Source organism: Meles meles, chromosome 9 (genome assembly GCF_922984935.1).
Source record: "Meles meles chromosome 9, mMelMel3.1 paternal haplotype, whole genome shotgun sequence".
NCBI lineage: Eukaryota > Metazoa > Chordata > Mammalia > Carnivora > Mustelidae > Meles > Meles meles.
In genome coordinates this window covers 13244443-13269518 of record NC_060074.1, presented here as the reverse complement: position 1 = coordinate 13269518, position 25076 = coordinate 13244443, and the positions used below count along the sequence as shown (strand labels likewise).

The 25076-nt window shown below is 46.2% G+C and overlaps 2 protein-coding genes across 2 annotated transcripts in view; both read right to left on the bottom strand.

Annotated features, from left to right (window-relative positions):
* Positions 1–8970, bottom strand: part of CASP8 (caspase 8) — a 49454-nt gene extending 40484 nt beyond the window's left edge. The window contains exon 1 of the mRNA XM_046019024.1: positions 8485–8970. The gene's annotated coding sequence lies outside the window, so the exon portion shown is untranslated. The remainder of the gene's footprint in view (positions 1–8484) is intronic.
* An 8419-nt stretch (positions 8971–17389) lies between these two features.
* Positions 17390–25076, bottom strand: part of CASP10 (caspase 10) — a 33417-nt gene continuing 25730 nt past the window's right edge. The window contains 2 exon segments of the mRNA XM_046018768.1: positions 17390–21787; positions 21789–21906. Of these exon segments, the coding sequence (XP_045874724.1) occupies positions 21434–21787; positions 21789–21906 (472 nt within the window). The 3' untranslated portion in view covers positions 17390–21433.

Below are 25076 nucleotides of genomic sequence, written 5' to 3'. Positions count from 1 at the left end.
GAGGGAGAGCTAGCGAGAGAGCACAAGTAGGGGAAGAAGGAGAGGGAGCAGCAGACTCCCTGTTGAGGAAGGAGCCCAATGCGGGGCTCGATCCCAGGACTCGGAGACCATGAGCTGAGCCGAAGGCAGACACTCAACCAGCTGAGCCACCCAGACACCCTGAGAAGAACACATTTCTTACATATGGGCGCCCCATAGAAACATGAGACTCCTCGGCAATCAGGTAATTGAGGTTTATATACCATCCTGAGCTAAGGAGAACCAGGAAAGGGGTCTGGAGCTTCAAAGTGGAGGAAGACTGGGGCACCTGGGTGGCTCAGTGGTTTGGGCCGCTGCTTTCGGCTCAAGTCATGATCTCGGGGTCCTGGGATCGAGTCCCGTATGGGCTCTCTGCTCAGCAGGGAGCCTGCTTCTCTCTCACTCTCTCTGCCTGCCTCTCTGCCTACTTATGATCTCTCTCTGTCAAATAAATAAATAAAATCTTAAAAAAAAAAAAAGTGGAGGAAGACCGTTTCCAGGAAAATGAGCAGAGCAAATGTTTGGTAAAGAAATGTTCGCTTTGGGTAATAGGGAGGGCACGTATTGCATGGAGCACTGGGTGTTGTGCAAAAACAATGAATACTGTTATGCTCAAAAAAAAAATAAGTTAATTAATATTAAAAAAAAAAAAAGAAATGTTTGCTTACCCTGCAGGTAAGTCTTTCTGGTAGAAAAAGCTATTTCTGGTATTAGCTCTCTTCCTGGTACAGGCTCCCTATCTAACTTCTTTTAGGCAGTTAAGGAGGAGGTAAAAAAAATCAAAATAAAACAAAACAAAACAAAAAGCCTCCTCTTGAGGTCGCTGGGCCCCGGCTGTCTTTCGCTGGAAATAATCCGCAAGCCAGAGTGGCACATTTTGGAATGGCTTATTCCCCTCCCCTTTGTTAATTTCTCTAGCTGCGTTCAAGCCCAGGTAGATCTTACTACACAGAGATAAGAAATTCAATCACAATTTTAATTGATTTTTTAATTTTAAGTTTATTTTTTAAAGATTTTATTTATTTGTCAGAGAGAGAGAGAGCACAGCAGGGGAGCAGCAGGCAGAGGGAGAAACAGGCTCTCCACTGAGTAGGGAGCCTGATTCAGGGCTCAATCCCAGGACCCCGACATCATGACCTGAGCCTAAGGCAGACACTTAACTGACCGAGTCACCCAGGTGTCCCTGTATTTTAAATTTAAATATCCAGTTCAGCGATTTGATTTTGATATACAATGGAAAGTGAGACTCTAGCTTGACTTTTTCGTCCAAGTGGTTAACTAGTCGTCTAATACCACTTACTTAGTATTCCCGTATTCACCGTGGATTTGTGCTACCCCTTTGACTTTATGATACCTTTGCATATTTTAGGAATTATTTCTGGATTATCTACTCTGTTCCGTTTTTCTCTTCATGTAGTTCTTCTCTTTTCTCTTTTCTCTTTCATGTAGCTCTTCTCTTAGCCTTTTCATTACTATAAGTCTCTATTTTATTGGGTCAACGGAGCGTGTAAGTTTACTTTTTTCCCTGTGTTCTTTTTCTTTTTTTTTTCCTCTTACATGGCCAGCATAAGCTGTTTCACAGGGTGGAATAAGACTGAGGACAGGAGGTATCCTTTTATGTCTGCCCTTCTCAGGGAGAGTGACTCTGGTGTTTCTCTGGGGGTAGAGGAGGAAAGGAAGAAGCAGGAAAATAACAGGTCATGTGAGATGGTAAACACCTTTAAAATTCTTCTCTCTTCTGGAAGGCGGTGGGTCTGAAGGAGAAGAGTATGATTTCAGGTCCACTTGTTTACGGCAAAAATAAAAAAAAAGAGAGGGAAGTAATCTGTATCAGGATATCCTATCTTATCTGTTGTTGTTGATAAGGGCTCAATAGCTCAGCTCGGACGGGGTGCTGCTGGGGACTTATCAATAAAAACAGGGAAGGAGTGGCACTGGGATGGCCCAGTTAATTTAGCAACTGACTCTTGATTTCCGCTCAGGTCAGGATTTCACGGTCATGGTGAGATCAAGCCCCACATCGGGCTCCACATGTCAAGCGTGGAGCCTGCTTCATTAAGATTCTCAATCTCAGGGAGCCTGGGTGGCTCAGTCCTTAAGTGTCTGCCTTTGGCTCAGGTCGTGATCCCAGGGTGCTGGGATCCAGTCCAGTGTCGGGCTCCTTCCTCTGCCTGCCACTCTGCCTGCTTGTGTTCTCTCTCTGTGTCAAATAAATAAATAAAATCTTAAAAAAAAAAAAAAAGATCCTCAATCTCCCTCTGCCCCCCCACCCCACCCTGCACACATTCTTTCTCTCTTCTAAAAAAAAAAAAATTAGGGGAATTAGCTATGGCCAGGGGACATTTAGACTTTAAATACTGAGAGTTTGTGAGGTCTGAGAGTGTTTCGTTTATGCAAGGTGATTCTGCTAATCTAGATAGTGCTCCAAAAACCTTGGGGCATTAGCTCCTGCCACAGGAAAGTCAACTTTTTTTTTTTTTTTAAATATTTTATTTATTTATTTGACAGGGAGAGATCACAAGTAGATAGAGAGGCAGGCAGAGAGAGAGAGAGGGAAGCAGGCTCCCCGCCGAGCAGAGAGCCCGACGCGGGACTCGATCCCAGTACCCCGAGATCATGACCCGAGCCGAAGGCAGCGGCTCAACCCACTGAGCCACCCAGGTGCCCGGAAAGTCAACTTTTTTTTTTTTTTTTTAATATTTTATTGATTTGACAGACAGAAATCACAAGCAGGCAGAGAGGCAGGCAGAGAGAGAGGAGGAAGCAGGCTTCCCGCCGAGCAGAGAGCCCGATGCGGGGCTCGATCCCAGGACCCTGAGATCATGACCTGAGCCGAAGGCAGAGGCCTCAACCCACCGAGCCACCCAGGCGCCCCAGTCAACTTTTATCTGCAGGGGTGAGAACCTTGCAGCAGCCATCAGTACAAGGCACATTCCGTTCTCTCTTTCAACTCCTCTTACCTGAAGCAATAGTGTGACCAAGCTATTCATTTGGAGTACGTTGTTTCCTTTTTGACTTATCAAGAGATATTATCCTATATGATATATTGGCTTGTAAAATTCCCACAGGGAATCTGTGTTAAATGAACTATTGACAAAGACAATGTCAGTCTCTGAGCATTAGTGTGTCCCCCAGACAAAACAGGGGAATGACTTGGTACTTGGTACTTGGTGGAAAAAGGGAGACTCTAGGTTTGAAGAAGAAAAAAGTAAGTGGGGAAAAAAAAAACCCACGTAAAGATCAAAATGATTTAAGCTTTACGTTTATGACTCTTGGGCCTCTTCAGTGTGGACGGAATATTTCCATTAAAAGTTTACATAAAAAAAAGAAAAAACGACATGACTCATTTCTAGTCTCCTGATTCTGTTTTGGCTCCTAGGCCTTGCTAGATGTTTTCCTAAAGCTAGAGAAAGGGATTCTAGCGGAGGAAAGAAATCAGACACACTGAAAAGAATCCAGATAGTTAACAACGTGATGATGAGTGGTGCCTGGGTGGCTCAGTGGGTTAAAGCCTCTGACTTTAGCTTGGGTCATGATCTCAGGGTCCTGGGATCGAGCCCCGCATCGGGCTCTCTGCTCGGCAGGGAGTCGAGCCTGCTCCCCCCTCCCTCTCTGCCTGCTTCTCCATCTACTTGTGATCTCTGTCTGTCAAATAAATAAATAAAATCTTAAAAAAAAATAAAAAGAACCTGATGATGAAAGGTGAAGGCTATCAAGATTGAAGTGGAGACTGGAAAAAACTGACACTTTTTCAACTAAATTCATTCTTTCATTGAAAAATCATGTCACACTATTCTTATTCATTTTATGTTGTGTGCTTCAATTCAGAGGGTAGAATGTGCCTTGAAGGAGATTCAGGTGAGCGTTTAAAATTCTTGTTTTCTTCTTTCTCTCATCTCTATCCCTCCTCATTCCACCATTCACTTCTTTTTTTTTTTTAACTGAGATATAACTGACTTGTAATATTACATTAGTTCTGAGTGTATGACATAATGATTCAATATCTGCATATCTGCATAGATTGTGAAATGATCACCACAATAAGTCTAGTTTATGTCGTTCGATTTTGCTAGACATGCCTTACAAAGTAGAAGCTCGGTAGTTATTTTTGATATTTTTTGCCATGTGAAGGAAAGCTTGGGAGTTGTTGAAAAGTGAAGGCCCACCAGCATAATTTAGGTTAATTTAAATAGTCATTCTTCAGGGTGCTGGATATCAGGAGGACAGTGATTGGCACTGGGTGTTACATAACTAATGAATCACTGAGCTCTGCATCGAAAACTAATGCAATACTATACAGTGGCTAGCTGAATGTAATAAAAAATAAAAATAAAGAAAGTCAATAAGTAGGTATTCCTCCCTTCCATATAGAGGCTTGCTAAATTCCTTTATGTTGTCAAGTAATTAAAACTCAGAGGGTTATTTTGGTCATGAGTGTCCTTATTCTGTTCCACATCGCTTGCATTTATGAACCAAATATGCCAGTTCAAAATATAATTCAAAATGACTAGTTAACTCAGAAAAAAAAAAAAAATCTGCCATTTGGGTCTGAGGCCCTTAGACTAGGGTGCGCAATTCTTCTCTGGCCCCCTTACCAAATAAGGGGGGGTGGGTGGTCTCCCTTGCTTCCCCTGGATCTCAGCTCCCCATCGGTCTGCCTACCCCATGTCTGATGCTCCAATCAAACCAAAGGCAGTCACTGTCCCTGCCTGAGAACTGTGTCCAGATTCCTGCCCTTTTCCCACCTGCTATAGACAATTAAATTTTAAGGACCTCATTCAAAATTCTGATCAGTAAAGCTTTTTTTTTTTCCTGACTATCAAAGTATTATGTACTCACCACTGATGATTTTGAAAATGCCAAATAAATAAATAAATAAATAACACAAGAATTCCGCTGCCATCCCTTTACCCATAGGTATCAACTTTGTGTAGATGTGTAGGTGTGAAGTCTAATGGATCATAATGAGTATAGCTTTTTGGTCAACTTTCTCCCTGAATTTCACCCCAGCCTCCTTTCCCTCTGCTCTCCTTGAAAAGACTAGCCCTGACCAGAGTCTATTCCCCAAGTTTCTTCCTTCTCTCCTTACATGCCTGGTCCCCATCTGCTTCACTGATCACAGGCCATGTCTGAATGGAATTCTCATGTTGACCTGCTGCCCTCTAGTGAGTTTATTAAAGCATTTATCACAAACGTTGGGAAGTTCACTCTGGCAATGAACACTGACGTGAGACACCTGTGTTTCTTGGGTATAATTCTTCTGAGGAATAAGATCTCTGATTTCAAGTGCCAGGAATTTGTTATTGGCCTGGACAACAGAAAAATACTGGGGAAATTCCCAAATATTTGGAAACTAAGTAACATATTTCTAAATAATCCGTGGGTCAAAAAAGAAATCAAAAGGAAATTAGGTCGTACTTCCGAATTGAATTAAAGTGAAAACAAAATGTATCAAAATTTGTGGGATGCTGCTAAAGCAGTACTTAGGGGGAAATTTATAGCACCAAATGCATACAGGAAGCAGGGGTGGGAAGGAGCAGGGCAGGATGAAAAGGAGCACATAGAATAGTTTGGAGGTGATGAATATGTTCACTCTCTTACCGTGGCAATGATCTCACATATATACATAGATATGTTAAAATTTATCAAATAATACACTTCAAGTATGTGCTATTTGTTATTTATCAATACACCTCAGTAAAACTGTTTTAAACAGAGGTGGGGAGGGTGACTGGGTGGCTCAGTCGCTTAAGGTTGCGACTCTTGATTTCGGCTCAGTCATGATCTCAAGGTCGTGAGTTTGAGCCCTGCTTGAGACTATCCACTTGGTGTGGTGTCTGCTTGAGATTCTCTCTCTCCTCCCTCTGCTCATCCCCCTGCACATGCTCTCTCTCTCTCTAATAAATAAACAAATACAATCTTTAAAAAAAAAATGTGGGTAATGGCTACACTATCAGACAGCGCAGATCAAAAGCAATCACTAAAAGAAAACCAAAAGAATAGATAATTAACAAGCTAGTAAAAGGGTAGTATAGACTTTTTTTAAATTACTCAAGTTACCTAAAGGAAGTCAAGAAAGTAGAGAAAAGTGAACTGGTGACACAAATAGAAAACAACTAGAAAAATAGGAGATTGAAACCCAATTATATCAATAATTCAGTAAATGGAAAGGAATGAAATCTTTTAACTCTAAGAAGACCCCAGATTGTATTTTGAAAGCAAAAACAAAGCAAAAATTTTAAAACCTGAGAATACATCATGAGGAAGGGCAAAATATACCATCCCAAAATATACCACTTAGCATATTAGTTATTTTGAATTAAAGTTACTTAAGAAACAGCCAGTGCAAGAAAGACACTCTGAACCTCCTTTGTCCCTGTGACAGCAAAAAACAAATCTCTGATGTGAAAGGTCCCTTCCCTATACCAGCAGGTAGAGAGACATCCTTCTCACTAGAAATAGAGAATTCAGGGCCAAAAAGAGTATATAAACAAACCTTGCTACTTTCTCACTAATCTGCTACCTCATTCCCAAACTTCTTTGTTTTGTCAATTTTTCACAAACTTACTGTTTCTTTGTCTAACAGGTGTAAAACATGTCTGCTTTGGTCACTCCTTTTTGAGTCTGACATTTTCATGAGCTCCCGTTCATACAAAATTAACTTTTTTTCCCTGTTAGCCTGTCCTGTGTCAATTTAATTATTAGGCCAGTCAAAGAACCTAGAAGGACAAAAGGGAAAAATTTTCCTCCCCTACAACTGCTTACAACAGACGCATTTCAAGTGTAAAGACACTGAAATCCTGAAAATGTAAGGATGGAAAACTGGTATCATTACACTAATATCAAACCAAGCAGACCTAGAACACAGTAATCAGAACGAAAATGAGAACTAGACAATCCACGATTATAGCAGGATGTACCTGTGTGTCTCTCGGTAATTGACAAGACAGAGGAAAAAGCAGTAGAGCCATTGGCAACTTGAATAACACAGTTAACAATCTTGACCCAAATGACAAAATTGGTTGATGGGAAGCTAGAAGGCCAAGCATGTGGCATATAAGTGTGGAATTAAATAACAGGAGAATGAAGTGTCCAAAGTAGATGCCACAGGGAGAAGGACTGGAGGGTGGGTGCTGTGGCCTTTCCCACTGGTGAAAAGACACTGCTGTGTCCTTGTCTTTCCCAACTAGGATATCTGCTAATTCCCACTCCTTGTGTTCAACTAGAAAAACCACCAACTTCCTGCCAATATTTCATAGTCCAGTCCATTCCACACTTCCCAATTTTCCCAAAATGAGAAAGCACATGGGCAGCAAGACTCAGGTATAAAAGAACTCCTTAATATTATCCTAAAATCACTGATCACTACACAAGGCTTATTCTAGAACTTTCTGTCAAGAGTCTGGGTTTCTGTAGCTGAATCACCACCTGGGCAATTGAGATGCTGTCTGTCACAGCCGGCTGGCCTTCATCGTGAATGGCACCAACTTGCTCCCTTCAGTCACTTAGGAATGACTCTGACAATTTTTGTCACATTCCCTATTTATTTATTCTTTTGTTTATGTCATTTTTAACTGACTCGCTTTCTTTCCTTATATAAAATTTTACATAAATAAATGCTATTAAAATGAAGTTTTAGGGGCGCCTGGGTGGCTCAGTGGGTTAAGCCTCTGCCTTCGGCTCAGGTCATGATCCCAGGGTCCTGGAATCGAGTCCCGCATCGGGCTCTCTGCTTGGCGGGAAGCCTGCTTCCTCCTCCTCTCTCTCTCTCTCTGCCTACTTGTGATCTCTCTCCTTCAAATATATATAAAAAAAAAAAAAATGAAGTTTTATATCACTACCATAAATGGAAAAGCATTGCATTTGCTACGGAAGAGGAGCTATAAGCATAAATAAAATGGAAATGTTACTATAACTAAGTTTCTAGGTAGATATGACTGACCCCCCCTCCTTTGTCAAAAAGGTAAGTTAGCATGTTTTGAAATACATTAGAGATGGATTAGCACTGAGAGTGGATTTTTTTTTCCCTGAGGTAAGAGAATTATAAAGGGAATGACTTTTCACTCTATTACCACTGCTGTTTAATGCATAATGACTGTGCACCGCCCAGGATCACCCGCGGGCCCCAGGCTAGAAGGGAATACTGCGTGAGCTCCTTGACACAGGTATCAAGAATGTGGCTAACTCGCGCCCCCTCCATGCATCCCCAGCCCGTGAGTAACGACGGCGGACCACAGTGAGTCAGAGAGTGGGTAGGTCCCCGCGGACACCTTTCTCCGTCAGCCCATCGGGCAGCAGTGCCCACCTTGGAAATTCCAGGCTCGTCCCGGTGGTCCCGAGGTTCAAGTGTCGGCTCTGCGGCGGCTGCCCAGGCCCAGTCCCATGGTCTGAAAGTAGACGGAGCCCAGGGCCACTCACTCCTAGTGAGAGAGCTGAGTTGAAAGTGAGTTGAAAGCCAGTATTTACCTGCACTTCAACTGGGCTCTCTCCTAACACTGTCCCCTGTATCCTCCCTCTCTGGGGAAGGATCTAAGGTTGCTGGTTGCCCACCAGGGTCAGCGTTCCCGAAGCAGGTGGTTAGGGAAAGGGGCCTCGTCTTTCACCATCTGGGAAGCAGCTGGGTGTGGTGGACTCAGCCTGGACTTTGGAATGAGACTTGGATCTGGATTCAAACCTTGACCCTGCCTCTTGGGGAGGATCTGGAGATGTTCCTTTGCTTCACTCTGCCTCGAGTGGGAAGAGTGCCTTTTCCTGTGGGAAATGGGGAATAATGGGGCACCTGGGCTGTCCCACCAGTTAAGCATCTGCGTCCAGCTGGGGTCATGAGTCCAGGATACCCCGACGGAGCCCCGCCTCGGGCTCCCAGCTCAGCAAGGAATCTGCTGCTTCTCTCTCCATGCCTCTCTCCCGGCTTGTACTCTCTCTGTCTCTGTCTCTCTCTCAAATGAATAAAATCTTTTTTTAAAAAAAATAGGAGGGGCGCCTGGGTGGCTCAGTGGGTTAAAGCCTCTGCCTTCGGCTCAGGTCATCCCAGGGTTCTGGTATCGAGCCCTGCGTCAGGCTCTCTGCTCTGCGGACAGCCTGCTTCCTCCTCTCTCTCTCTGCCTGCCTCTCTGCCTACTTGTGATCTCTGTCTGTCAAATAAATAAATAATAAAAAGCAAATAAAAATAAAAATTAAAAAATAGGAATAATAATGACCTCTCTGTGAAGTTGCTGCGTGTTGGGGAGGGGTTGGTGAGTAAAGCAGCGTCCGTGGTATTTGCATATATTGCCTCCCGGAGAGCAGATGCTCCAGAAATGCTCATTTCTTTGCCCTCCGGCATCCCTCAGGCAGCTACAAACCACCTTTTCCCCCAGAAATTGTCAAGAGGAGGAGGGCAGACGGCTCGAGGTGGGTAACCAGCCCGGATCAGCCACGTCATGTGGCTGGAACTGTGTGACTTGGCTCAGGCCCCTGCCCCTCCCTCCAGGAATGCCCTCCTCCACAGAAAGTTCTCTCTGCTTACCCACACAGTTGTCATTTATCAATTATTTTTGTTTCTTTGGAAAATAACCCACTCCCCGAAGAAGCCCACTCACATATACAAAAACAAAAAGCAGTCGTTTATCACTGTAGTTATGTACCGAAGCACTGATAAAAATATATAAACGAGTAAATAAATAAATGAATAAATGAATGAAGGAATGAATGAATAATAAATAAATAAAAGCATCTTCCCTTGACCTCTTCAATATGGCTTTGAGAGCTCACACTATTACTTTGATTCTCTGCATCTGTATCTCTCCCTCTAAAGCCATCACGATTCTTTTTTTTTATTTTTTTATTAACATATAATGTATTATTAGCCCCAGGGATACAGGTCTGTGAATTGCCAGGTTTACACACTTCATAGCATTCAGCATAGCACATACCCTCCCCAGTGTCCATAACCCCACCCCCCTCTCCCTACCCACCTCCCCCCCAACCCAGCCACCCACAGTTTGTTCTGTGAGATTAAGAGTCTCTTATGGTTTGTCTCCCTCCCAATCCCATCTTGTTTCCTTTATTCTTTTCCTACCCCCCAAGCCCCCCATGTTGCCTCTCCACTTTCTCATATCAGAGAGATCATATGATAGTTGTCGTTCTCCGACCGACTTATCTCGCTCAGTGTAATACCCTCTGGTTCCATCCACGTGGTCGCAAAAGCCATCAGGATTCTTGATCAGCCACATACCAGTCAAGTGACCTTGGGCAAATCATGTTCACAGCTTGGCACTTCCGTGTCCTGACATTAACATTAATGTTACTATTAATTCCTTTGGGGAATTTGACGGTTATTGCAAAAATCAAATGAGTTAATACGTGCAAAAGACTTAGAACAACTCCTGGTGTACAGAGCAAATACATAAGAAGCGTGACCAGACGCATATATCATCTATGCTATTTTGTTGGCAAAAGCAGGGTCCGTATACCATGCCAGAATCAATCCACGCACTGCCTCTTGGCTCCAAAGCCACTCTCCTGCCACCTGCTTGGTGACCCTACAGCCACGCCCGGTGTAAATGGCTCCTTCGCCGGCCGGTACCAGCTTCGGCGTTGCTCCTAGAGAACACTAGAGAGCGCGAGGCAGAGCAGAGGAAGGGCTTCTTGTCCAAGTTCAGCGTGATTTGCTTCCTGCTTCTAAGGCACAGTTGCAGCAGCTTGCAGATGACCTAGCGGAACTCGCTCCCGAGAATTATGTCAGCGTGCCCGCAGTCGCTCCCGAGGATTATGTCAGCGTGCCAGCAGGAAGCCTGCTCACCAGCCTCCATTTGCACGCGACTGAGGACCTCTGGCCCACACGGGAACGGCCACATCTTCAACCAGTTCTGACTGCCAGCCTTAGTGGGGTGGGGAGGAGTCTCCCAAATGTGTTCCTTCCAAGGGTACTCTCCCGCAGCCCTCGAGGGATTTTACTTTCAGTAGTTAACTTTCTTTTACTGGTTAATAATGCTTCCTATTACATTTTTTTATTTTAAAGTACAAGTGTGGTTTCTGTCTCTGAACTCTGAATATTTATGTCAGTATATATATGGCTTATAGTTTGCTTTCTTTTTAGTTACTAGGATATAATGGGCAGCTTTTTCGTCTGCCTGAAGGTTATCGTCTCTCTTTTAATGCAGTTTTTGTGGCTTTGATTATACAAAAGATTTACACTTTGAGGTAGTCAAATGTATCTGTCTTTTCCTTTGTGACTTCTAGCTTCTGTGTGTTGCTTAGAGAAACCTCTGGTCTTTTTTTGCCTGTATGTCTCTTAATGCCTTTATAGTTTTATTTTAACATTTATATTTTTGGAGTTTTGTGTATTTCAAGTTTCGTGTATGGTCTGAGGTAGGCATCTAATTTCATTTTCTGGATGATGGAGAATCTGTTGTCCTAATATAGTTTTTTAAATGTATGTATGTATCCTTTCTTGATCATTTTGTTATGTCGTTTTTGCCAAAAAGTTGCCTTTCTTCTCTCCCCAACCAGATTACAATTTCCCAGAGGGCAGGGACATTCTCCGCCTCTGCACGTTCTCTAACCACCTGATAGCAGGCAGAGCCGGGTACCTGTTGGTTGACGGTGTGGCCGGTGAGAAAGCTGAACGGGAACTAGTGTATTTCTAGAGCAGCAAAGCTGCAAATGCAGAGCTCAGAGCTAAGAATGAATAAGGGCTGTTCCCCACTTTCATGAATGAATGTGTTTGTGGTCTGTGTTTTGATTACTAAGGAATTCTGGCAGACCACTATTTTAGGGTGGAGAATAGGAAACAAAGGATGGGTAAGGTCTGGTTCCCACGCTCATGAAGTCTGCAATGCTTAAAAGCCCGTCAGCAGGGGGCTCTTTAGACGGCCCTGACCTGTGTGTGTAATGGCACACAGGCAGCCATAAAAAGGAACAGGGAGACCTATGTGTTCTGATATAGAATAGGCTCTCTGGGCGATCTTAAATTTAAAAACCCAAGCGCAGAACAGTCTGTTAACATTTGGGAAGGGTGAAATGAGAGAAGGACACAGACACATATGTGTTCGTGTAAGAAAAAAAATATCTCTGTAGGATACTCTACAGACTGGAAACAGTATCTGGGGGCACCTGGCTGGGTCAGCCAGAAGACCGTGCGACTCTTGATCTCAGGGTCGTGAGTGGAGCCCTCCCACGTGGTGCTGAGATTACTTATACAAAATTTCAAAACAACAGCAATTACCTCTGCAGAAGGAACTGGGGATTTGGCAGGCGGGGATCCATGTGAAATCTACTTTTCCCTGTGTATCCTTTTGTACTGGATAAATGTTTTACTGCATGCTTGTATTATATTCCCAAATTTTTTTAAAAAATAGGAGTTTTTAAAAGATGAAATGTGAGGGGCGCCTGGGTGGCTCAGTGGGTTAAAGCCCCTGCCTTGGGCTCGGGTCATGATCCCGGATCAAGCCCTGCATCGGGCTCTCTGCTCAGCGGGGAGCCTGCTTCCTCCTCTCTCTCTGCCTGCCTTTCTGCCTACTTGTGATCTCTGTCTGTCAAATAAATAAATAAAATCTTTAAAAAAAAAAGATGAAATGCGATAAACACATAGACCCGTGAAACAAAAGTGTAAGCAATAAGAAGGAAGAAGGGGACAGGTTTGAAATTCTCAGCTCCACGGCCCACAACAGACAGGCTATCCTGGCAAAGGGCCGGGCATGTGTCATGCTCTGGGGCACAGCAGATCCCAGGTCCCCTGGCTAGCGGGTGGCCAGAGGAGCAGGCCTCTGGAAAAGACTGACATCGACCACTTCCCTGCCTGTGGGGGAGGGGGTGTCAAGACATCTGAGCAAAGGCCGACCAAGGCAAGGAAGTGGTTGAGATCTGTCTGTTCAGGCCCCGACATGGGTTCTCTGACTGCCACTGAATTCACTTCCTTGTCCTTCCCAGAAATTATAACCTCGTACATGAACACGGACCAAAAAGTGGGGGGCACCTCGCTGAGTGCACTCATCCCGCGGAGGGACCCCAGACCTATGGAAACAGTGCCGGAAGCCCGAGGAGGTTGGACCCGCCTAACATCTACACGCAGCTGTGCTTTCGATTACCGGCAGAATGAATCATCTTTCTTGTAAGTCATAGAGCTCTTTTAAATATTTGATCGTAATCTTTAACTTAGGCCAAGCCCATTTTTTTTTTTTAAAGATTTTATTTATTTGACAGAGAGAGACCACAAGTAGACAGAGAGGCAGGCAGAGAGAGAGAAAGGGAAGCAGGCTCGCCGCTGAGCAGAGAGCCCGACGCGGGACTCGATCCCAGGACACTGAGATCATGACCCGAGCCGAAGGCAGCGGCCCAACCCACTGAGCCATGCAGAGAGGACAGGCTCCCGTCTCCAAGACCCGAGATGGGGTGCCAACGACTCGTCCAGGCCTGCCCCCTGTCTCTCAGGAAATATGCACAAGAGCAGTGTGGCACAGACAGGAAGGACAGGCCCCAGGACGTGGAGATCAGCCACAGGGAGTTCAAGTTTGGGTCTTCCACATTTCGAGTCGGGTGATCTTGTTTCTTGCTTAGCTTCTCTGAGCCTTGATTTTCTGATCCATACGATGGGCCCAGTAACGCCTCTCTGTCACTATCACACAGTCATCATTTTCAGCGTTGGCAGGCGACTAGAGCCAAGGGTTGAAGCTGTTAATTGGGCGGCAGCGAGAAACCGCCTGCCAAACCTGGCTTGTGGTTTTCTCGACGGGTGGCCGGAGCTCGAGGTCCAGGCAGGCTGAGGGACGGGGATGATTTCAGGTGGGAGGATAAGCAGAAATGTAGGACGATCTGATGTAGTCTGGAGCTGCACACCGAGTTTCTGCCATCCTGTGCCCGTCTGTGTTTTCGGTGGTAGTTATTTCTGTGGCAGCAATAGAATTCGTGTTGCCAAAGCAGGAATGAGGGGCGTCCGCCTTTTAGAGCCATCATTGCTGCATATCTGTTCTGGAAAAGGAAGCAAGCCTGCGGGTAAGAAAGTCCCTTGCGATGCCCCCTAACGTGGCCTTTCAGGCCATTCCAAAGCAAGGGTAGGAGAGGACAACAGTGTTGGTATTTCTATTTCGAAATAGACAATGTGTGCCTCTGATGAAAACGTCGCCCACCCCCTGCCAAAGTTGGATGAGGCTGAGGATGGGAGGATGAGATAGGATATGGGGTCCCGGGGGGGTGTAGGGGATGCCGTCATGCTTCACGCAGATCTCTTCTGGTCCATCTTAAGCCCCCTCTGCTTACCCTGACCCCATCCCACCTGCCAGCTGGTCTGGCCAGCTTGCTGGATTGTAGGGGATTTTGCTTCCAAAGGGTCCCACCTTTAGAAGGTGATGGAGGAGCAGAAGTCAAGCTGAGGACAACGCACCAGCTGACACCCCGCAAACCGCCCCCCCCACTCCCAGGTGGGACATGTGTGACATTCCTCAGGCGCTCTTGGCTGCCCTAAAGCTAAGGGGAGGGAAAACCCAATGATTAACTGAGAGGGATCAGTCCTCCGTTTACAAAAGGTCTTAGTGATTCAGAAGAGAACAGCATTTTTATCCAGAGCCTAATTTCCAGAGACCCACAGACTCAATTTCCTGGAGCCCTAACTTCACCCACCCACCTGATGGGGCTTTGGAACGTAGGTGAGGTTTGGTAGCATGGGGACCAGAGCCCAGGACCAAGAAAGAATTCTTGAGATGTCTTTGGTGCAAAATGGTGGTTTATCAAAGCCAGGGGACAGGACCCGTGAGCAGAGGGAGGAGCTCTCCTGGGGTTGTGAGGGAGGGGTGGCTGATTATATACTATGCGGTTGGTGAGTTCACACTCTGCTAAGGAAAAGGGGGGGTTTAAAAGGATTTTCCTATGTTAAAGAAGACTCCCAGGATACCTGGAGGCCTTGCCATTGTCAAGTCAAGGTTGTTTTTCCCTCTAGGGAGGCAGAAACAGGAAGATCGTTGGGAGGTTTCCGGAGGAACGTTACACTCTGCCCCTCCCGCTTCAAGTATCTGCCAGTGGGGTGCAGGTTATGTGGACATTTCATTGCACCGACATTTCCTTCTGGAAGCTAGGCCATTGGTAGAAGTGCTTTGTTCTTGTAGATTGCTAAGGCATCTGTAACCTGCGGGAGACTCATGTCTTGCAGGATTGTGATCTCTTCAAGTTATTTGTTTTTCCTTTCCGATCTTTAGGGCACCCAGGAGTCTGAGGCATGTCACATGCATCCCAAGTGGGGGAGGGGGTTCTGGGGTGTCGGCTTCTGCTTTGTCCTCAGCTTGCCTCCTGCTCCCTCATCACATCCACAGTGATGTGGGAACAAAGGTAAAAGGAAATGTAAATAGAATAAAATTTCCTCATAAACAGCAGCCCATCGACAAGGACTCGTGATAGGTACAACATTCCTCCGGGAAACTCCCAGCTGTCTTAGGGTTAATACTTTACTAGAGTGGAAAGAGCCCTAACCCTCGAATATCTTGTGGGTCCTCTTTAGCCTATAAAACTTATTTTGAAAACCTCCCTCTTTCTAGCGTCCCCCAATCCCCCTCACAACCCCGGGACAGCTCTCTCTGCCCGCAGGTCCTGTCCCCCGGCTGTCACAAAACCACCATTTTGCACCAAAGACGTCTCAAGAATTCTTTCTTGGCTGTTGGCTCTGGACCTCACCCCACCGAACCTCACGTATATTCCAAAATTGTATCTATCAAGACCACGGGAAGTGCCTGAAGTTTGAGGTCTCCCACCTGGGAGGTGGGCTGAGGGCGGTTGGAAGCCCCGTTTTCTCATTCCCTTTGAACCGAGAGCAATTCCTGCTCGTGGCTCGCACACGAATCCTCCTCTTGGGGTCTGATTCTGAGCACGTGATAGAAGATCTGCATGATTCAGGGATTTTGGTTCTGTTTTCGTGTTGGCTCTGAAGGAAGAGAAGCTCCAGCATGCTTTGGGCACTGAGGGGAATGATTTGGGCAAGAAGGGAGAGTTGATAGAGCAGGAAAGAGGAGGAAGGGCTCCAAGAGTGACGTCCTGGAGTGAGTGGGGTGGACAGTCCTGCGCGAGAGAGAAACACGGACTCTAGGGAGAGGCACAGACTGGGCTGTGCAGCCGCTGTTGACAGGGGAGAAAGCAGTAAACAAGGTCAAGATGCCATCAAAAGACTCGGTGGTGGAAGGTGGAACTCCCATCAGATTACCTCCCTTATGGGGCGCCTGGGTGGCTCACTGGGTTAAGTCTCTGCTGTCAGCTCAGGTCATGATCTCAGGTCCTGGGATCGAGCCCCGCATCAAGCTCTCTGCTCAGCAGGGAGCCTGCTTCCCCTCTCTCTCTGCCTGCCTCTCTGCCTACTTGTGATCTCTCTCTCTCTCTCTCTGTCAAATTAAAAAAAAAAAAATAGATTCCTCCCTTAGTGAAGCCACTGCGACCGTCAACGTAAAGTGAGGTGAATGGAGGATGACAGAGGTCTGAAAATTCTAAAGAAAGTGTCAAATAGACTGAGGAAGCAGAGGGGGACATAACCAGGAAATGTTACTGGTTATTGCTGAGAACCACCGAAAGCCTGTTTGAAGTCTATGGTCATTGGTTTTCAATGAGACCGGTCTGCAACACTTATATTTTTACACCAACCTCAACCAGGAATTCTAGCACAAACTGGGGGTAAGCAGGCATACGAGATCACCCAGAGCTTGGATCCTGGCCCACGAGGAGGACTGCAGGAAAGGCAAGGGTGTTAAGGTGGGTGTGACAGAGTGGAATGAGGACACCTGGGACTCCGGTTGGATAGAGGAAGGGAAGAAGTGAGCAGTGGTGTTGACATTGGAGAAATGGCAGATAGGATCGATGGACTAACAGAGGCCTGAGGGGCCCTGAAGACTGTTGGGGGCAGGGTCCTAGAGAAAGTGAGATGGAATGGGAGCAGGTAGCTGTCAAAAATGTCTGCAGCGGGTGCCTGGGTGGCTCAGTGGCTTAAGCCTCTGCCTTCTTCTCAGGTCAGGATCTCCGGGTCCTGGGGTCGAGTCCCACATCAGGCTCTCCGCTCAGCAGGGAGCCTGCTTCCTCCTCTCTCTCTGCCTGCCTCTCTGCCTACTTGTGATTTCTGTCCGTCAAATAAATAAATAATCTTTAAAAAAAAATGGCTGCAACTGAGGTTGTGAGTAGAGGTACAGATATTGGTAATGACAGGGTTTACTGGATGCCGCACTGGGAGGACATGGTGGTCAGGCTGATTTAAAGGTGGTGGGGAAGCTCAGGAATAAATGCAGAGTGAGATCATGGGAAAGTGTCCGCCAAAATGGAATCATAAATGAATTAACTCTTCTTTGTGTGTTCTTCTGCTTTCCAAATATTCCACAACGTGCATACGTTACTTCCTATGTAGGAATCAAAGATAACTACTCAAAGGTAAAAAGGAAAAAAATCCCTTTATTTATTGGCCACACAATTACTACTATTTACAAGAAACCGTCTGCAAACCTCATAGTTATTCCCATTGTAGGGTTGTACAAATATTTCCAGGCATCTCACAGAATCATTTAAAATGAGACCAAATGAGAGATCTGAGTTTCACAGTGTATGTGCTTTGTTTCAAGAAATGCTGACTTTAAAATCCAGATGTATTTGTATTTGCTATATTTGCATTTGCATTAAAAAATCCTTTAAATTATCTCTGGGATTCAGAGGTGGGAGCACTGGGCATTTGGTGGACAGAAATGCAGGCAAAACTTATCCTGAAAACTTCTTTTGTATTCTCTTTGGGCAATGTAAAGATATCACTTGTACAAAGATAGATTTAAAAAGTAAAAATTCATACAATTTCAAAATTTCAACACAGGAAAAATCCTCTTTTAAAAATTCACATATGCAAAAGTTATGTTACAAGGTGGTTGTTTATACTGGCAAATCAGTCTTTGTTTAAACAAGGAATTTCTCCTCCTACTTTTAAAAAAGGATTTCATTTTCAGAAATGTAGCTACTGTTGAAAGATACAAATGTGTCTTGCCCACAAATGTGATATTCTTACCACATCCTTAAAGGCAAACTACAGACTTGTGAGGAGAGCCAGACCCTACCAGAAACAAAGTAACTTGTCAAAAGCAGCCCGTGCTTTACTGGAAGATAGTTAAGTAGGTTGTAAGCAGGTTCAAATCACAACATGGAAGAGAATAATTAGGGCTGGTCTCACAGTGAAACCAGATGGCAAGGCTGCAAAACAGGAGATACACACGATTCCAAGTCCTTCCATTTGACACTGAAGCCTGGACCGTGGGTTCTCTAGCGAGGGTCCTTCCAAACTCCCAAAGCCATAGTTTTGCGTGTAGTGTAAGTTCCCTCCGCTGAGTTAAGCAGGGGCAGAGGGATGGTGGACTAGGCGTCTGTCATGGCTCGAGAGGATGGACTGGAGCTTGTTCCAGACAGATTAACTACTGGTACCTGCCAACAGGTCTGAGGACCTTTGGCCCTGAACCCTAACCCATGCTACATTAGAAAGTTCAAGGTAAAATTCATACTTCCTGGGGGGCACTGGGATGCGGGCACAAAAGTTCTTTGTCCTGCTAAAATACAAAGGGATCATACAGAAGAGACAGGATCCACTCTAGTAACTGAAGATTATCACCAAAAAGAAATTACAGCATTTCAAACGGCAGGTGGAAGGCTCATAGACCCTGAGAATAAGTCCACAAACCTCCAAGGACCCGAGAATTCCAGGCTAAGAACGTGACTAAATCACTCAGAAGGTATCGGTCCAGGAAGATTTTAGGACTCAAGTACGGCACAAAAGTCACCTACAAAACGAGGTCGAATTCTCATTTGGTCTCCCACCGTGGAGACCGGGTCGCTGGAAGAGGGCTGCTGTTCAGTGGTAGCCCCCATAGTGTTATACTGGTCAGTGTCTGTTCTGACGATCAGTAACCACATTGTACCCGCTGCCTGTCTGTCTGCACTACCTGAGCCCTGGCTAAGGGGAGCCCTGGTGATATCAAACAGGCCCACGAGCGTGGTGAAGCCCACAGCAAAGGCCAAGAGGATGCCGTGGTGACTAGTATCTCTAATAATAAACACCAGTAGTAGTACTATTAAATAACTAACATTTGCATAAGATTCTATAAAAAGTTTCCACATCCTTCATCTGGTTTGGTCGAAGCCATACTTTTGAGAGAAAGAAAAAAACAACAACAAAAAAAAAACAGAAAAGAGAGAAAAAATTAACTATAGCCCTCGTAGGGTGAGCACAACAAGGCAAAATGTACAGAGACCTCACTCGGTCTGTGCATTTCATTCGTCAATGTCTGGGCAGACCGTGTCCATAGCCACTGCTATACACCTGGGACCAAATCCCCTCCTGTGTTTCACTCTCAATCCCCAGACACACACACACACACACACACACACACACACACACAAGGGACAAGTGTGTACACACTCCATTTAGGAGAAACGACGGAAGGATGGGGGTGCTCCCGGTGTCCGCATGCCCACAACTTACAGTCATCAACGTCTAGTGACTCCTCAGGGCTTGCTGGAGAGCTCTGAAAAGCAAGCTTGTTGGCTGAATTTAACCTTGCATTAGGCTCTAAGATCCAGCACAACAGAAATCTGGAATAGACCCACGGGACCGGGGGGACCTCAGCATCGAACTCCAAATGTCGCTGCTAAAGGAGAGTTCCTTAGTGGTGTTTTTCCCAGCTGAGTCTGGAGCCAAGAGCTGGCCTGTTGCTGCCGGGGACACTGTGAATCAGTGAGGGCAGAACCAGTGTTTCCCTCAGAGGACCTCAGTGGGGATTGCTAGAGTGACTTGTTGCAATGATTCAGCCGGAATTAGACGCAAAGGAACTCAAATTCTGCTGTTTCCGTTGAGGCTACTGCCCCTAAAGTCTCCTATGTACCTCACATCAACTGCACGTAAATGGAGAGATACGTAATGAATTTATTATAATATACATATATTATCTATTCCCCTAAATCCCTATCTTAAATAGGTCATCTGTCTCTACTTCATAGATAAGGCTCGAAAAACCAGCTGGATTTAGTGTCTCAGAGCAAGGGGGTCACAAGACCAAAGGGAAACCCCAGGCTTCCCTGTCCGGATTCTTGGCTTTCTGTTTTGAACCACACCACTCGTGGAGTTTTAAGAAATGGTTAAAAGCTGCGTATATTCAACTGGGCTAAGATTAATCACCAGCCTTTAGTTCTGACTCGTGCAAACATTGGTTCTGGAAGATTATTCTGACGTGTGCGTTTGGGCTCCTTTCTGTGGCGAAGCTACATTCACATCCATGTAATGATTCGCTCCGTCCACGTCATTACCAGTATAAAAAACTTCTATGACTATTTCTCCAGCAAACACCCCACAATTAATGTGACTTCCACAGGATTCACTACAAAATCAGGCATCACTGAGAGTGATGTGCCTTCATTCCCTGACATCCTTCATGAACCTCTGCATATCCAAGGAAACATTCCTGAAGCCCTGCTGGGTCCCATGACATCCCAGTTCCCTCCAGCAGGAAATCAGAGCCTGTAAACAGTAATAGTCTGGGGGACGGTAGTGAATCTCTTTGGCCTCCTTCGGCCCCAACTTCTTCGTCTGGAAATAAAGGCCTTAAGGAGAGGACATTCACCCTCCCACCTTCAGGAGCTGCAAAAGAAATTCCTCTTGAAATTGAAAAAGAAAAAAAAAGCTCACATCAATAAAGATATTCAAAACCTTAATGTAAAAATATCAGGGCTTCTAAGTAGAACCATACGCCCCAAGGCACAGTTGGACAAGTCTGACTGAGGAGAGAAGGACAGCCCCCGTGAACAGCTTCAGACCATCAGGCTGCCGCTCTCCTCCATCCTTTGGGCCAGAGGAACAGAGCACGTGGGTGACGAGGAGGAGCCGTTGACCACAGCCAGCCCAGCGCAGCGACCGAGACACCCCTGGCCAAGAGGAACGCACGATAGTTCAGACTGAGTCCGGATTCAAGCCTCACAGGAAGCTGGCATCACGCATCTGCGCGTTTTTTGACGAACGAGACAAACCCATCCCCTTCTTTGCTTTAGTTGGCTTGACGTCAAAGTTCTGTCATTGGCATCCGAGACGTTCTGCCCAACATGGGATTAACCTCATGCTGTAGAGTCTCTGCTCCCAGAGTGGTCGAGTGTGTGTCTCTTCAGGCGGTCAGCACTCTGGAGCCGAACCTGTACCCAAGCCAAGGGAAACAGCTCGTGCAGGAACACCTTCCTTACACTAAAGCAGGAAACGGGCATCGTACAGGCCAAATTTCCACCTGGGCAGGTGTGCGGGAGAGGAGCCTTAGGAAGGGGAGAGCCGTTCGTGCTCTCTACCATTATCCAGGGTCCAAAACAAGGCCATGCAGAGGGGACGCACGGGGATAACAAGGGAGGGGAGTCATGTAGATAGGAATCGAGCTCAGCTAAGGCTAAGGACAGTGGTTCTTGGAGCTCAAAGGAATATTAAGATGTACCTGGTTCCACCTTTTCCCTCACGGATGCACAAACCAAGGCCGAGCTGCCTTCTCTCAGGGCGCACAACTAAACCCAAGACTACCATACGAAGCTTCAAGAAAGAAAGTGTTCTAACATTCAGGCTTGTCAAAAAGGAAAAAGAAAAGAATTTGCCGCGACAGAGAATACAGTATTTCCAGTTATTAGAATGACAGACGGCGGTCAGCTCACCGTCTGTCACGGATTCCTGCGAGGGGCGGGAGGCTGGAATGGCTGACCAAAGCTTCCTTTCAAGTCGAAGAGCCAACGGGAACTCTCTCTTACTAAAGTCTTTCCGGGGGCACAGGGAATACTAGCTTCTTGCGTAGTGTGAAGGCAGGTTGGGGCATCTGTTTCCATTTCCCCTTACTGTCTGCTTTTTGACTCACATCATTGTTGACAGCGGTGAGGATGGACAAGATATCTTCATTTCTGCAGGCAGATAAGGAAAAAATATTTGCAATCAGGAGACAGAAATCACATCATAGGAAGGTCCTAGAAAGAACCCTAAAGCATGGGGCTTCTTCCTAGCTTACCAGCCAAGATTCTAACCGGCATCCTGCCACGTATAAAGCAATGCCTATTTTAAAGTTGAAAAAAGAAATGCTAAATTATATGAAGTTTTCGGCTCTACATTGAGTATTTAAGAACACTATCACAGTCACATCTTGCATGTTCATACTTCAAGATTTTATTTATTTATGAGAGAAAGCAAGGAGAGGGAGAAAGAGAGCACAGGCAGGGGAGCGGCAGGCAGAGGGAGAGGGAGAAGCAGGCTCTCTGCTGGGCTGGGCAGGGAGCCCAACGTGGGGCTCGATCCCAGGACCCTGGGATCATGACCTGAGTCAAAGGCAGATGCTTAACTGACTGAGCCACTCAGGCGCTCTTTTTTTCTTTTTGTTAGGCAATCTACACCCAATGTGGGGCTTGAACTCATGGCCTGAGATCAAGATCTCATGTACTTCTGACTGAGCCAGCCAGGTGCCTCGCATACTACATTTTAAGGCACTTGGTCCACAGAGGAAGTCTGTATATAGTTACACGTATTTTTCCATGTTTCTCCTCCAAACTGGTGGATATATATATAGAGAGAGATGATAGATAGATAGATAGGATGAATAGATAGGCGGGTGACAGAGAGAGACCCCACTATTAAGAATGCCCTCTCTGGGGGCGCCTGGGTGGCTCAGTGGGTTAAGCCACTGTCTTCGGCTTGGGTCATGATCTCAGGGTCCTGGGATCGAGCCCCCCATCGGGCTCTCTGCTCAGCAAGGAGACTGCTTTTCCTACCCCCCCCACCCCCCGCTTGCCGCTCTGCCTACTTGTGATTTCTCTCTCTGTCAAATAAATAAATAAAATCTTTAAAAAAAAAAAAAAAAGAATGCCCTCTCTGCGGGGGCCTGGGTGGCTCAGTTAGTTAAACGTCTGGCTCAGTTAGTTAAACGTCTGCCTTCGGCTCAGGTCGTGATCCCACGTCCTGGGATCGAGTCCCCCACTGGGCTTCCTGTTCAGCGGGGAGTCTGCTTCGACTTCTCTCTCCTTCTCCCTCTGCCCCTCCCTCTGCTTATGCCACCCTCCCCCACAAATAAATAAATGAAATCTTTAAAAAAAAGTTCCATTGCAAGTTCAGAGGAAAAGGCCCACTTCCTGCTGGTAGGAGGAGACGCCCCAGAGGAGGCGGCTTTTGAGCCTGGGCTTGTAGGATATTTAGCATTTCCCAAAAGGTTCCAGGGCTGGGCCCTTCGCATCCTTGGAAGCAAAGCACAGGCTCTCTGGAGACGGAGCTCGGGGCGAATCGCGGCTCCATCTCTTGGTGACCGTGCGGCCGCAGGCGAGGCGGCTCACCTCATGCTACATTCTCCGTGCTTCAGTGTTCCCAGCTCTAAACTACAGACTCTGACAGGACCCATTTTCGGGGCTACATGAGAAGAAACAAGGTGATTTATAGCACATAGAACCCTGGCCACAATATGCCACTGACCATCCTTTTTACTGTCATTAGTGTTACTACTACTTCTCTTCACATGATTGCTACTTTCAGGAGGGAATGCAGGCCCTGCCCGGTTCTCAGTCCTCGCGTCCTGGCTCCCACCAGCTGGGCCCCGCTCCTGGCTCGTCCTGCGACTGACTCCTTCCTGTCCCTCGGTCTCACTCACAAGATCACCTCTACCAAGAAGCCTTGCTCAAGAAGCTCGCTACCCCCTTCTCCATCTTGTCTTCTCTGCTTTCTCCACAGTAGATATCCCTGTCTGAAGTTAGCTTATTAATTTAAATAGTCACTGCCTTCCATTTTTTTTAAAGATTTTTTTTTTAATTTATTTGAGAGAGAAAAGAGAGGAAGGGGCAGAGGGAGAGAGAGTGTGAAGCAGACTCCCCACTCAGCACGGAGCCCGGCACGGGGCTCAATCCCGTGACCCTGAAATCACGACCTGAGCTGAGACCAAGAGTCGGTTGCTTAACCCACTGAGCTACCCAGGTGCCCCTCCCTCACTTACGTTTTCATTACCTCTCTTCCTCTCACTGGACAGTAAGCTCCATGAAGAGAGTCTGTCTCCCTTGTTCATAACCGTACCCCAAGTTCCTAGCTCAGTGCCCAGTATAGGAGGCATATAGTAAGACCTTGATAAATACTGCCCTGTCCCTGAAGTCACAGGACATTGGTCTTTGGTGACTATGGAGGGGATGGAGGGAATAGCAGAGAAGAAGGAAAAACTAAAAGTGAGTCAAGATTCCAATTCTGAGTCTCCAGTTCCAAATTCCCAGAAGAGCATGGTGACCGTTCCTAGAAATGGGGATTCAGGAGCAGAAGGCTGCTGGAGAGGGTCGAGCAGACCAATGTAGGACTAGGCATACTGAGTATGAGCTCCAAGGGCCACACGAGGCCAGGATATGTGGCATGCTGCAAGAAAGCAGCTTCCAGGGACAGCTTAAGCTGCCAAGTGCTATAGAGGGAGAGAATAGGGTCCAGGTGCTAAACCACGGTGAAGGTCCATTTCCAGCGAAGCAGGTAGGGAGCACGGGGCAGACCCAGAAGGAAAGCTGTCAGAGCAGCGGCAGATCAAAGGTATTATAATGCAGAAGGCAACACAGAGGCACTCAGTAGATATGAGTCACTCACAAACGAACAAATGAAAGACCCTCCTACTTTTACTCATACTGTTCCCTCTGCCCAGCATGCCTCTCGTCCCAGTTCTGTACCTGTCATCTCTAGAAGTTTTCCCTGATCCTTCAAATCTGGGTGAGGTCCTAGTTCTGTGTGTCCCGGTAACGCCTATGCTTTACAATGTGCGTTGGCCACAGGGAAGGCTCTTCCCACCATGTATTCTTTCTATCCCTCTAGACTGTGAGCAACTTGAGGGCAGAGACTGTATTTTTTGTTTTTTGGTTTTTTTAAATTCTGTATCTTCCTTTCCAGTTATATGCTGGTGCTCAATACAGGTTTGTTGGATGGACAGATGTTTGGATGGATGGATGGATGGATGGATGGATGGATGGATGGATGGATGAATGGATGGATAGATGAATGAATGGATGATGGATGATGAGTGGATCAACGGATAGACAGATGGATGGGTGCATGGGTGGGTGTGGGAATAGACAGA